Below are 15,147 nucleotides of genomic sequence, written 5' to 3'. Positions count from 1 at the left end.
CGTCCCTTGTCAGTCACCAGTGATATGCATTTAAGGCAGCCGCCCAGGTGGCACATTCCCCATCTGTTGTTTTCCTAGCCTTTTCTTGAATGATTTCAAAGAAATTGGATATTTATTGAACATCTCCCTTAGTAAGTTATTCCAATCTCTAATTCCCCTTCCTGTAAATGAATATTTGCCCCAATTTGTCCTCTTAAATTCCAACTTTATCTTCGTATTGTGATCTTTCCTACTTTTAAAGATACCACTCAAACTTATTCGGCTACTAATGCCATTCCACGCCAACACCCCGCTGACAGCTCGGAACATACCACTTAGTTGAGCAGCTCGTCTCCCTTCTCTCAAGTCTCCCCAGCCCAAACTTTGCAAGATGTTTTTAGTGCTAATCTTTTGTCGGAAATCACCCAGAACAAATAGAGCTGCTGTTCCTTGAATTTTTTCCACTTCTTGAATCAAGTAATCCTAGTGAGGGTCCCATACACTGGAACCATACTCTAGTTGGGGTCTTACCAGAGACTTAATGCTCTCTCCTTTACATCCTTACTACAAGCCCTAAACACCGTCATAACCATGTGGTATACTAATTAACCTTTATTTTCACTGTAACAATCTTGTTCTATTGGCTTCATTGATCCACAGTCAAAGCACGAATTGCATTATTTCTCTCGATGCCGCTACATCATTTTCGCGACGTGCTGCGCAATTATTAACGAAACAGAAAAGATCAGTGTTGCGATCCCTCGACGAGTGAACGTAGCACGCTCCCCAGTCCTGCGCAGCCAAGCGTGCCAATTAAAACGTGCGAACTTCAACGCTTTCTGTAGGTCGCATCAGTTAATTTCCGGAAAAAATGTTTTGGCCATTGTATTATTCTTGGCTCATTTAATGTGTGTGCAAAATTTACCTAAGATCCGTACTTCCCTGGTACGCGCCCTCCCTTTGTTAGTTGTTAAACTCGGTATAATATGTCCTCAATTTTTCTTGAATGTTCTACATTTTGAAGCCACCTGTCCCTTTTTTTTGGTAATACAATCTGGTTACCTTGCCATAGAACTACACGAACACAATCCAAAAGCTGGAGATATTCCTGTGATTCCTCGATCCGCCGTGACGGCCTTCGATGGCAGAAGCAGAATATTTTGATTATATACGGTCGGATGATCATAACGAAGCAGTATATAAGACTAAAGTTGACAATGTCATACCCCAGAGGAATAAAGGCTTTGTTTAGGTAACCAGGAAGTTTCCAATTGATATCTACTCAACACATCCTTATTTAAAACCATTCCTGTGTTTGACTCAAACAAGACTTCATCTTGGATACGGCAAATTGGGACACAATACAAAGATTCAATTCATGATATTCATGGTTTATTCATGTCCAATGCTGGTGAGTACACTGTATGAGAAATATGGGTGTGTAAGATGTAAGGGTCTCTCAACATTTAGTAGTGGTGGCCATGTTCCACTGCTACTGTGTGGCCGCCGCTAGAAGACTGTTTGCTGGCGTTGGCTATGGCGGCCTGGGCGGCTCCTTCAGCCTTGAGGGCGGCAGCCTGTGTCGCCTCCAGATCTGCTCGAGCATCTCCCAGCTGGTCCTCGCTCAGCGCCAGACGCTGCCTGGCCGACGCCACCATGCTGCTCTGGGAGGCGAACTCCGAAGATGCCTCCTGGGCGGCTCTCTGGGCCTGGTCTCCGCCGGTCTGGGCCGCGTTCAGCGCTGCAGTGAGCGCGTTCTGGATCAGCTGGCTTTGCTCAGCCGCTTGCTGCGCCGCGGTCGCTGCGCGGTGAGCCTGAGTCAGCTGCAAGTTCTCAGCCTCCAGCTGAGCTTGGGCGTCTCGTACCTGTTGCTCCAGTATGGTGACGATGGCTTGTTTACCGGCGAGGGCAGCCTGAGCTGTGGTGGCAGCTGCGATAGCTGTCTGAGCTAGGCCGGCCTGAGCCTGGAAGGAGGCCTGAGCTCCCACGGTGGCCTGGCTGGCGATAGCGCGATGTGCCTGGTCCACAGCCCCCTGAGCGATGGATACCAGCCCGCTACCCACACTGTGGCCGGCACTGTGCCCAACCGCGTTGCCATGGTAACTGACAAGTACTCCTGCAGTCTCTTGAGGCTCCAAATCTGAAGCTTTGCCTTTTATTGGCTGGCAGACAGCAAGACCTAGAACACAAAATATATAACTATTACCACTACTAAAAAATTACTTGCACACTTTGAAATTGAAGAAATGAAATAAATTAGTCTTGTTATGGAGGATCGGTTTGAGGGGAAATTTTTCAGTTGTATCTATGGTGTCGCTCATAATTTGGATATCATCAACAGGTGCTTTTCAGACTGACAACAGATTAATAATTTAGACTTGAGTAAGTAAACCAGCAGCTTGAATAAACGATATGTTTTAATACGTCTCTGGATAGATCGCGTAGATTGGCATTAGTAAACGAATAAGCTTTTAATGGTACGAAAGATTAAGTTGAAATTCAAGACGACATATTTTGGCAAATATGGGTCAGGTGGCAGCGCGTTAGCCTCTCACCGCTGTGTTCCGTGTTTGAAATCCCTGTCACTCCATGTGAGATTTATGCTGGACAAAGCGAAGACGGAGCAGGTTTTTCTTCAGGCACTCCTGTTTTCCCTGTCATCTTTCATTCTAGCAACACTCTCCAATATCATTTCATCTGTCAGTCATTAATCATTGTCCCAGAAGAGTGAGACAGGCTTCGGCAGCTTGCACAATTCCTATCCTCGCCGCTAGATGGGGCTTCATTCATTCCATTCCTGATCCGGTCGAATGACTGGAAACAGGCTGTTTATTTTCATTATTAATTTATAGGAAGAAGAATTAGGAGGGAGGAATAATTTACCAAGGAAAATGTTCGAAAGTCTCCAAGTTCTTTGAAAACATTTAAGAAAAGCCTAGGTAAACAATTGATAGCGAATATTCCACCTGGGAGGCAGCCCTAAATGCAGATCAATGATGATGAATTTGTACTCACCGATACAAGCCAGGAGGATGGTAATCTTGGTGTTCATGTTGGTCAGATGCTGTTGGGATCCGTTGGCGACAAGCTGAAACAAAAATGATACTCCTTAACCTGACAATGAATGGAAGAACCAAGAGTAAAATGGTGTCTCATTCAAGGGGTAAAGACACACAGGGAACTCCGTTACGAGAAGACAGCAATGTAATGGATTGCAGTAATTGCAACCACGGCACTCTAGATCAGACAGATTGCAATGTATTTGATAGGATGATCAATAGATCAATACTTTAGAATGTAGTCTAGTCCGCTCTTCCGTAATGTAGCGAGAGTAGCATAACCTGTAGGGGTTATATCAGGCGGGCCTATGAAACTACCACGAATGAAATAACCCTATTTCTACAGTATTGTGAGATGAGGCCTTCTATATCTCTGTCATGTCCATCCATCAATACTTCACATCACAGCCTGCACGGTTGCTAGGTAACATAGTGCCACGCATTGTGTATCGCTAGTTTCAAGATGATCCCCAGGCGTCAACAAGACGCGCTGTGAAAGTGTTCATAGGCAATCTAAATGGTTGATTTTTCCTTTTCCAGAATTCTGGACTGTAAACGAAACTGTTAACTTTCTGATACGACCAATTTCTTATGAATATAACTAATTTTCTACATCTTCCAAACAAATCAGTATCGAAGGAACAAATAAAATATCGCTTCATTTATTTAATTGTTATGGTTACTTTTCAAATCTTACTTGAAGTAATGGTAATATCAAAACAGCTCCAGTTAAACTTCGATAGACCGGGCGAGTTGGCCGTGCGCGTAGAGGCGCGCGGCTGTCAGCTTGCATCCGGGAGATAGTAGGTTCGAGTCCCACTATCGGCAGCCCTGAAGATGGTTTTTCCGTGGTTTCCTATTTTCACACCAGGCAAATGCTGGGGCTGTACCTTAATTAAGGCCACGGCCGCTTCCTCCCAACTCCTAGGCCTTTCCTATCCCATCGTCGCCATAAGACCTCTCTGTGTCGGTGCGACGTAAAACCCGTAGCAAAAAAAGAACTTCGATAGACCTATGCTTACGTTTGATACTTGAATACTGATCAATACAATTATTGTTTCCTTAGTTTAACAATGGGAAAGCCCAGAAAATCCGATATATACGTAATTTGTATGAAGTAGAATTACCCAACAATAACAAGTTAATCAAACTAATGCCACCAGCGTAAGATAATTTCACGTCGTCCACTAAGCGCTCTGATTCATCCATATGTTATTTAGCAAAATTATCAATACCACAAAATGTAAAATACGCAAGTTCTGTCTGATGAAGCATCAACAGTTGTCTTGTAAGTGGGATAGAGGGGTCAGTTTCCTTTGTACTCACGTAGAGCCCACATGTTTAGTATAGTCTATACTGCACAACGGTTATGCTATGCGTTTTGCTCATCAGAACCCCTAGAATTTACTTTCGCTACGTAACGGAGGAACGCCTTGGCAATACTTCCTAATAACCAAACAAGTTTACATTCTAACTTAATACTGTATAAAAATCTCTTGGATTACTATTCACCTAATAATTTAGCTCCTACTCATTTCTGTTGCAGGCTTTGCAAACCGAACCGACATACGCCTCTACAGGAGTAAAAGTTCTATTTCTAAATGCTCTTCCGAATTGGCCTACACGCTTTTGCCTTTCCAGTTAAGACACCCCACAGAGCAACTGGAATATTTTATTTAGTCTCCTATAACTTACCAGGCTGCGAGGTCCCTCTCGAAGACTGAGAGCTGACTGATGCCGGCTTACAGACCACTCACAATATTTATACCACCAGTTATGACACCATCTGCCGCGCAGATACGCACCATGAGTGCGGTGTTCAAACAGCGTGTCGAGCCTTTCGTTAATCACCGCTGCTGCTCTATCATTATAGATTCACATTCACACTCAGGGGATTAAATAACAATAATAAAAATATAATAATGTGAAGGTGGAAGATAGATTGAATCAATGAAGAGAAGACTCAAATTTTATCGACATATTTTTAAAATGGACGAGAAGAGACTGACAAAATAGATTTTTAAAACATTTGACAGTAGAACAAATTGTTCAGGGAGGCAGGAAAGGATCTTGAGCAGTCTGAATTAAATCCGGAAGAAGACATCCTAAACCGAACAAAGTACAGATCAATGATCGGTAGTTTCAGAGGCTTCCTTGACGAACGGAAACTGAACTGGGGATGGGCAGAGGAAAGAAGGGAGAGAATGCAAAGGTTTTGGGTTGCAAGGAAGGCTTTCAGCAATGTGTGGTTTTTGCTTAACCTGCTCTCAAATGGCCGTAACAGAATATTATAATAATAATAATAATAATAATAATAATATTAATAATAATAATATTAATAATAATAATAATAATAATAATAATAATAATAATAATAATAATAATAATTGTACCGGATGGTCCCCGTTCATTTAAATGAAGCGCCTCGGAGAACGCTATCTACCATCTAAAACTCGCAACTAATACAGGAAGTTTGGACATTTCCCTAGAGATGTCTCCACTGTAAATTTTGTTATGCCCTCTGGTGTGAAGATTGACTATTTAAATTATGAAGTAATTTTCTATTCCTAGGTTTCGTAAACTGAATTGATTATTCTTTGTTTTTGGTGTGTTAAAGTTTACACCACTTCTACCTCTTCTTGCCGACTTAACATGTTTGCCAATAGAAAATTTTGTATATTCATTTTTCTGCCAGTCAGCTGTGTCTGGTATTTATTTAATTACCCGATAAAAATTGGGGATTTGTCAGGTCTTAGGCCGGAGTTTTCTGGAACCTTCGTCTTGGGTATAAAAGCTGGCACATTTTCGGACCATATGGTCTTATTCACCGCTCCAGTCTAGTGTGTGTGCCTCGTCCATCGTCGAGTAGTCCATCACCTCAACGTAACGGCAGTTCTGGTTTAACTAGTCTTTGAAAGCTAGCTCGAGGGGAATGTTTCCAATCTTTAATAATGTAGCTTCAATTTCCTAAAATGTAAATTTCAACTTTAAATGTAAACTCCAAAATTCGGATTAAAAAATTTCCAACAAGCCAAAGGAACTTAACCTAAATTAGGAATTAGAGAGTGTGCTACCCTCTCGTGCTCCCTATCAACTTGACTTTGAGGTGACTATGATTTTGTAACTTAAATATTCTCTCCATCTAGTCACCTCAGTAGTATAGGCTTAGACTTTGTATCTTCGGGCCATCAGCCCAAATAGTGTTTTAAACTTTTCATTTCAGTTTTCAAGGAGTGGAAGTGTCCACCACCTCACCATTTTGATTTTTGGGCCGGTAACTTTAACCTGCTGTTTTTCACCAAGGCCCGGTAGAATGGGCATTGGATACCCCTGTGAATTTCTCTTTAATTCCTTTTATGTAAAGATGTTACACTGTCGAGTATATTGCTTGAATTTGCAAAACGTAGGTTGTGCCTTTTAATAGGCCTGGAAATTTATGGAAATAGACTCCTAAGAGGCTCTTTCTATTAATGTAATGATGCCTTTGGAAGGCTGTAATGTCATGAGGTTTGGGGAGTAGTCTCCTAGATAAACTTGTAGAGCAAAGATGCTCTTACTATGGTGTAAAAGAAACCGGGAGATCCATCTCCTTGATTATAGAGTGAATGGAGCGGTAGTGCTCAAGTCAGATTTGTAAATTGACGGCTTTAAGCTCAGATTGTTAATTGGCAAGTCGTTGATTATTCTGATTTTTTCCTATACTGTACCTAAACTAGCGAGCCAGTTCTATACCTGAAATATTGTGTTCGCTTAGCGAACTGTTTGTTAAAATTTAACATCTGAAAAGAAACAAGAAAAAAAACCAGCTGAGAATGATTATAGCTATAATTTTAAAGTTCTAAATTACTCTTGTGATTGCCTTATATCGACGCACTTTCTTTCACCTCTGTGCACCACCGAATCACGGTAATAATAATAATAATAATAATAATAATAATAATAATAATAATAATAATAATAATAATATAACTCATGTTACTGAGTGAATTGGCCACGCGGTTACTGTGGCATAACTGTGAGCTCACAATAGAGAGATGGTGTGTTAGAATCCCATCGCCGGCATACCTGAAGATGGTTCTCCGTGGTTTTCCATCTTCACACCAGGCTGTAACTTACCTTAATTACGACCACGGCCGCTGCCTTTCCAGCCTTACATCGCCGAAAACCTTCAATAAACCAATGGCGAAGAAAAGAGCTAAATCGTATTTCTCATATTTCTTTCGAGTTTTAGGGAATACATTAAAATCGTGAGGCCATCGATGTGAGTTCGAATTCTTCTAGACATTTGTTCTACGGTCCAACGCTTCATCACAGACCACATTCCACCATCTGTATTTTCTCTTCTGACCTTGCAGGATTGTACGAGTGCTATTGGCTGCTTTCTGGTACTTGGAGGCGATGTCCGTCCATTTAATGGATTCAAATGTCAGTTACTGGCGGCACACTGAATTTTAGCTTTGCAACGTCATATTTATGAATTCTGTTTCAAGCTTTCGGATACTTCTAGAGAGGGATGAAATTCATTTTAATTTTAGTGGTAATGATCTGAAACAAGTGTTCCTCCATGGCTCAGGTGACAGCGCTTCGGTCTCTCACCGCTGGGTTCCATGGTTCAAATCCCGGCCACACTATGTAATACTTATGATGGACAAAACGGAGGCGGAACAGGTTTTCTCTGTCATCCTTCATTCCAGCAACACTCTCCAATACCATCTCATCTGCCAGTCGTTAATCATGGCCCTAGAGGAGTGCGGCAGGCTTCGGCAACCGGCACAATTTCTATCCTCACCGCTGGGTGGGGGCTTCGTTCATTCCATTCCTGACCCGGTCGAATGACTGGAAACAGGTTGAGGATTTTCAGTGATCTGAATCAAAATAGTTCCAGATATTCGAAAAAGAGAAATTGGTAAAGGAGAAGTAGTTGATGGCTTTATGTTTGATTATGGGTGCAACAGCGTGGTTTTTTGTTGATGTCCTTTTTGTCAAGTTTCTTCCTTCCGTGTCCTACCTCTGCCTAATCCATCTTCGCCATAACACCTTTCCGACCCGGTGCACCATAAAACCAAATGTTAAGAGAATCTCTGTTCAGAGCCCACTACTATGTCCAAAGAGAAGCAACATTTCAAAAATTGTTGGAAGTTCATACAATTCCGTGAGGACGTCTAAAATAAAATATTTTATTCTTTCGTTCAACAAATACATTTTTAAATACCAAGGTATTGGTATGAGCAGTATAAGAAGTAAAGTTTAGCGATTACGTTGAACGATTCTAACAAAATGATGTTAGATCTATATTCTTTTTCAATCGCTGCGCTCTCGAAGATTCTTGTCCTGCCGGACTGTTTTCAGTCTCATTTTCTTTGGAATTCAGTCTTTTTAACTGTGGTGGAGTAATCGCTCTTTTTGTTCTAGTTTGAAGCTGGACATTACGAAAAGATGATAAAACTTTCAAACATATATTTTTTCAGAGATACGTCCGTCCCTAACGGCTTCATCAACTGAAATGATTTTTAATTCCTTTTGGAAGGTGTTATGTAGTCTTCTAAAAGACACTTGAAAACATTCCTTAGCAGACAAGGTAGTGGCCCCATACTAAAAAAAGTAAAGTTAAGCAATTTCCTCAATTGTGCGAAAGATGAAGGGCTAAACGGTCCGGAAAGGTTTCAGATTGTGAGTCTTGGATAGTTCTATCAAACTAAAAAACAAATTTCGCAAATCACTTCCGATCTAAATGCAGTTCCTGGAAAAGAGCCTAAAATCATTCGTTTCCTTTATGATTCAAATCCTACACATATTAACTTATTTACATAATTTTTTCTGTAATGTTCAATATTCTCAGGCGATTTTTTTTTATTTTGGAAGAATATCCACACCGAATGTAGTTACAAGTGCTTAAGTGAAACTCTGCATTGACTCAATTAGCGCTCGTAGTGGTAGGAAAAGGCGAACTGCTAATCTAATCGACCGTGTAACGGTGATTCAGGAGAGGATTTTTATTTTTAGGAATAAATAAAGAATATATCCTCACACTTTATTTTATTTGCCTAAAATTCGTAGCTCATATCTCTAGGATGTTTTCAACATTGTAATGTTACCTGAAGGGCTAGAACTGGAGCGAACTGACAGTGTTAAAGTTATAACGATTCCCTCGAGCACGGTACCGTCAAAATGGACTCTCATTTGGCGGCCATATTGCTTTTACGGGTGACAGCCATATTGTTTTTACGGGTGACAGCCATAATGTTTTTACGGGTGACAGCCATAATGTGTTACGGGTGACGGCCATAATGTTTTTACGGGTGACAGCCATATTGTTTTTACGGGTGACAGCCATATTGTTTTTACGGGTGACAGCCATATTGCTTTTACGGGTGACAGCCATAATGTGTTACGGGTGACGGCCATAATGTTTTTACGGGTGACAGCCATATTACTTTTACGGGTGACAGCCATATTACTTTTACGGGTGACAGCCATATAACTTTTACGGGTGACGTCCATGTCATGTTTCTGATGTTAAATTATATTTTAAGTGTTCTTCTTTGTATCGATATAATTATGGTGATATTATTCATAGATACGGAGATATCAACGTTTCACAATAGTGTCACATTTTGTTACGGGCGTCTCAGCGCTATTAGACGCCCAGCGCCGGAGTGAAAAGGAACACGTGTGTTTGTGCAGTGTTTCGCTGAGAACGTGCAATTTCAGCCCGACAGCTGGACTCCGACCGCTTTCCAAGAGGCTAGTTAGCAGTGGCACACTGGCCCCACAGTTCCGCCATGTTAGCAAACAAGGATTGTACCGAGCGTTTTGTTAGGGCGGCGCAGCTGTGAGCTTGTATTCTGGAGATACTAGGCTCCACTCCCACCGTCGCTAGGCCCAAACCTGTCTTTCTGTGGTTTCCTCCTTTCATGCCAGGAAATACTGGGGCTGTGCCTTAATTTAGGCCACGGCCACTTCTTTCCCTTACCCGTCCTTGCGTCGTCGAAAACCTTCCGTGTATTAGTGCGACGTTCAAACACTCTACCCGTAATATTGAAAGATGCGTTTTGACAGGTAGTACTGGAGGAAGGAGCGTTGCACGGTGTTGCCACGTTCCTTTCTCCTTCTCTTCGCTTCTGGCTCACTTGTTCGTCCGTTCAGACCGCTGTGTTCCGTTGAACGTAACTCCAAGCAACACGAGCCGGCCAGCAGGCTCATCTCCATGGTAACAGCAGTACCCACGTTCCCATGGCAACCACATTCCCTTCTCCCCACCCAGGCAGACAGTAAACGGACCTCCCTCTAAGAACTGTCAGAAGCATCTTTCAGCATTACGAGTATAGCAAAAAAAAAGAAGTAAGGATTGCCAACCTGGTAATGGAGAAGTTATCAAAACATTTGTACTCCCCATACTACGGTGTGACCTAACGTCTTCCTTTTCTCGGCCATGTCATACATTTGACCACTCTGTGCGGGGTCCGGGAGAAATTCTCAATAATTCGAAAATATCGTACAACATTCGTATGTGCGTCAAGTTTTCTTAACCCGCTAGTGGCCAGGATACGCCTCCATAAGAAAAAAATCATTCAGAATTTTATTTATATGATTGTTCAATAAAGATTCTACGCATAATTGATAACTTCATGGTACGTGTTGGTACTAATCTCTTTGTGGGCATTAGCAGCACAGATGTTTCTTAGCGACAGGAAAGAACTAAATTCCCAATGTTACACAGATGTAACACGGGGCACTAGAGGGTAATCATGAGTATACACATTCTCTCGTGGCGGTGGTGGTGATTATTGTTTTCAGAGGAAGTACAATTGGGTAACCATCCTCTATTGGCACTAATCAGAGATAAAAATAAAATTATTGGCCAAAGAAAGACAGGGGCCACGAAGGGTGTGAAAATAAGATTTCCTAGACCTCGAGTGCTCTAATACCGTCGGGGTCGGAAAACAACAAGATTTGATCAAAAAAGGTCGGACAGGATAGATGAAAATGAGAAGCATGGCAAAAGTAAGTGAAAGGACTCCGCTAAAGACCCCGTTGTCGCCAATACACGTTCCCCAGTTTAGACGCTGTGGGGCCCAAATTATGTCGCTAGGTGAATTAATAAACCTATTTTTTCGAAATACTCGGAAAAATTCGTAAAGTTACTGTTAGTGTCGATGTACTATATAAAGAAATCATTCACACAAATTCGCACGAATTGGAAGTTCATTCTTTTTGGCTCTAATTTGGTGTCTGAGAAGCACGTGGTCCACGAATCTGGAAAGTTTGAAAAATGCCGAAACATAATTGGCACTTTGGCATAACTTTGACAAATAAACACAAATGTGGAAAAATATGAAAAACAAGCTGATTGTTTCGTTTGTCCTGGCAATAACGGTAAGTTATTGGAAATGTGTTATGTTTGTGAACACGTAGCCCCAGTTAGTCTGCTCATAGGACGTATTCTAGTAAAATCGAACTGCAAATGCTTCGTTCTCTTTGGACGGTATTTTAAGTGTTTATAAGAACCGCATTGTTAAGTGGATTATGTAATAATATAAGCCTTCCAAGCGAAGGGCGCGTACCGGAGAACCGTCGATCTTACGTATATTTTGCACACACTTTAAATAAGCCAAGAATAACATAATGACCAAAATACTTCTTTCGGAAATTAACTCGTGCCACCTACAGCAAGCGTTAAAGTTCGTATGTTTGAGTTAGCGCGCTGGACTAGGCAGGCTGCTACTCCATATCCTGTCCAAGAGCTGATCTGAGGCAAATACATTAGAGACAATACGCGACACTCTGCGAGATATCGAGGGACAGCGATTAGAGTTCTCTCGAGCGGAGTGACCTGGGAGTTACTGATTCTGTCATAAGAGCGCGTGTATTTGTTTGTGAAGTTTTTGGCGTTATTTGTGCGTTTACATTAAGTTGACATAAGTAAATAGTAGCGTGTGTCATTCCTTTGTCTCCTCTCAATATGACTGGAAAGATATGTGCTGTCCTGAAGATGGTTTTCCGTGGTTTCCCATTTTCACACCAGGCAAATGCTGGGGCTGTACCTTAATTAAGGCCACGGCCGCTTCCTTCCAACTCCTAGGCCTTTCCGATCCTATCGTCGCCATAAGACCTATCTGTGTCGGTGTGACGTAAAACCACTAGCAAAAAAAAAGATATGTGCTGTGTTTGGCTGCAATGACTATGAAGTGCAGAAGAACGCGCGGTCTTTCTTCCGTTTCCCTTATGACAAGAAAATGTAAGTAAATATTGTGTTTGCATAGATATTCTTCCAGATACAAAGATATTTGTATAGTACTTCCAACATTTCTGACCTGCACCGTGCATATTTTAACTGGTTTAAAATATAATCTTATATTATTGTATAGTGCAGCAGTTAACCTTCAATACTGATGTGTTGTGTGATCTGTGGGTTTTGATTTAATTCAAGAAAATGCATATGTGTGAAGCTGTTTGTGTTCCAAGTTACCCCATTTGGAATGCTGTAATGCGTTGTCAAGCACTGAAGGAAATATGGGTGATTCAAGAAATGTACATATTTTGTTGAAACAATATGACGATGCAAATTTGCTTTAAGCTAGTGTAATGGCAAGTATTGCTTATAGGGAAATTTTGAATGTTCTTGAGGATAAATTTATAGATTTTCTTTCTGATAGTAAGGCTTCAAGTTAAGAGGAAAATTGTCCAGCTCTTAAATAAGAATTCATTTAATCATGTGTGTAAGGAATGTGCCGATATTTTTATTGACCAGTGTCTTAATGTGATGATACAATGCTTTTAAGTGAGTAAAACGAAAAATCTCGCTGTGAAAGGTAAGAACACTAAAGCTAAGAAAGTAATGCATAAATGAAAGATCAAGCCCTTTCATAACAGTCCATTTCACATCTTGGTTATATGTCTAATTTCAGTCTTTAAATAATAACGTGCTTCCCGGTGCGCGCCCTCACTTTGTTAATTTTTAAATTCAGTATAATATGTCCTCCATTTTTCTTGAATGTTAAACATTTTGAAGCCACCTGCCCCCTTCCCCCTTCTCTGGTAATACAATCGGGTCACTTTGCCATAGAACTACACGCACACAGACTAACGATCCAAAACCTGGTTCTATTGTTGTGATTCCTCGATCCGCTGTGACAGCCTTCGATAGCAGAAGCAGAAGATTTTGATTCTGTACGGTCGGATAAGCAGAACAAAGCAGTTTACAAGACTAAAGTTGACAAGGTCAGATCGCAGAGGAATGAAGGCTTTTTTAGATAACCAGGAAGTTTTCCATTGATATCTACTCAACTCATAATTTTTTAAAAACCATTCCTGTGTTTGACTCAAACAAGACTTCAACTCGGATTCGGGAACTTGGGATACAATACAAAGATTCAATTCATGATATTCATGGTTTATTCATGTCCAATGCTGGTGAGTACACTGTATGAGAAATATGGGTGTGTAAGATGGAGGGGTCTCTCAACATTTAGTAGTGGTGGCCGTGTTCCACTGCTACTGTGTGGCCGCCGCTAGAAGACTGTTTGCTGGCGTTGGCTATGGCGGCCTGAGCGGCTGCCTCAGCCTTAAGGGCGGCAGCCTGTGTCGCCTCCAGATCTGCTCGAGCATCTCCCAGCTGGTCCTCGCTCAGCGCCAGACGCTGCCTGGCCGACGCCACCATGCTGCTCTGGGAGGCGAACTCCGAAGATGCCTCCTGGGCGGCTCTCTGAGCCTGGTCTCCGCCGGTCTGGGCCGCGTTCAGCGCTACAGTGAGCGCGTTCTGGATCAGCTGGCTCTGCTCAGCCGCTTGCTGCGCCGCGGTCGCTGCGCGGTGAGCCTGAGTCAGCTGCAAGTTTTCAGCCTCCAGCTGAGCTTGGGCGTCTCGTACCTGTTGCTCCAGTATGGTGACGATGGCTTGTTTTCCGGCGAGGGCAGCCTGAGCTGTGGTGGCAGCTGCGATAGCGGTCTGAGCTAGGCCGGCCTGAGCCTGGAAGGAGGCCTGAGCTCCCACGGTGGCCTGGCTGGCGATAGCGCGATGTGCCTGGTCCACAGCCCCCTGAGCGATGGATACCAGCCCGCTACCCACACTGTGGCCGGCGCTGTGCCCAACCGCGTTGCCATGGTAACTGACAAGTACTCCTGCAGTCTCTTGAGGCTCCAAATCTGAAGCTTTGTTTTCTACTGGCTGGCAGACAACGAGGCCTAGAACACAAAATATATAACTATTACCACTACTAAAAGATACTTGTACACTTTAAAGTTGAAGAATTTAACGAAATGGTATATTTATTTTTTGAATTTATATATGTTTGTTTTTCTGCTTTCTACAAACAAATTCTGCCAAAGACAACGAAAATGGATATAAACGCAATCAATTAAGCTCTAGTATATTTAATTTTTATTAACTATGAAATTTCGATAATAATTCCATCAAGCGGTATATCAAATATTTAGTTACTTGGAATAGAGAGTAAATTATTTTTCATAATGACAAGAAATGATTCCAGAGCGACGATGCAAATAGCAGTCATAAAGGTGTTATCTGAGAGGAATTTTTTCAGAAATCTGCGAAAATTGCGGGATATCATTTGAAAGGACATGACTTGATATTCTTCCAATAATTTCAATCATTAAAAGTGTATTGACAAGGTGGACCCAACATAAACTATTTTAAATAGTTTTTTAATGGTTGGTAACATTGTTGTTTATGGGAGCTGGAAGTCATCAACTGTACCTTCAGTGAGACGAATAATTTGAGTGCCGTCAACGGATGTGTTCAAACCAACAACAGATTCCTTTTGCTGTGAGCATAGATAACGGTAGAACGGAAACTGTGTACTCACCGATACAAGCGAGAAGGACGATGATCTTGGTATTCATCTCGGTCGAGTGATGTTGGGATCCGTTGGCGACAAGCTGAAACCAAAATGACAGCCCTCAGGTTAGGTACACCACTAATGCCATCTGAAAATGCCTCGATTAACGGAAAGTAATGTGGTTTTCCACATAAAGTTTAAAGATATAAAAGTAACTGATTCGGTAAAATTGTACTATTCGTAATCTCGCTGCTAATTAATTGGCATGCTTGTAAAACTTAGTAAGTTGGTACACATTTTAGTAATAGGCTGAG

The 15,147-nt window shown here is 41.8% G+C and overlaps 2 protein-coding genes across 2 annotated transcripts; both read right to left on the bottom strand.

Moving 5' to 3' along the window:
• Positions 1-1,411: 1,411 nt before the first annotated feature.
• On the bottom strand, positions 1,412-10,284 carry LOC137502884 (uncharacterized). The gene is made up of 4 exons (XM_068230062.1): positions 10,169-10,284; positions 4,734-4,899; positions 2,995-3,067; positions 1,412-2,158 (listed from the first exon to the last, which is right to left on the bottom strand). Exons 1-4 carry the CDS (start codon positions 10,282-10,284, stop codon positions 1,446-1,448), a joined length of 1,068 nt encoding a protein of 355 aa, XP_068086163.1. The 3' UTR covers positions 1,412-1,445.
• Positions 10,285-13,440: 3,156 nt separating this feature from the next.
• Positions 13,441-14,897, bottom strand: LOC136884997 (uncharacterized protein CG45076-like). The gene is made up of 2 exons (XM_067157372.2): positions 14,861-14,897; positions 13,441-14,219 (listed from the first exon to the last, which is right to left on the bottom strand). Exons 1-2 carry the CDS (start codon positions 14,895-14,897, stop codon positions 13,507-13,509), a joined length of 750 nt encoding a protein of 249 aa, XP_067013473.2. The 3' UTR covers positions 13,441-13,506.
• Positions 14,898-15,147: the final 250 nt, after the last annotated feature.

The sequence above is a fragment of the Anabrus simplex genome, chromosome 13 (genome assembly GCF_040414725.1).
Source record: "Anabrus simplex isolate iqAnaSimp1 chromosome 13, ASM4041472v1, whole genome shotgun sequence".
In the NCBI taxonomy this organism is placed as follows: Eukaryota; Metazoa; Arthropoda; class Insecta; order Orthoptera; family Tettigoniidae; genus Anabrus; species Anabrus simplex.
The sequence above is the reverse complement of the archived record's forward strand: the minus strand, read 5'-3'. Positions and strand labels throughout refer to the sequence as shown.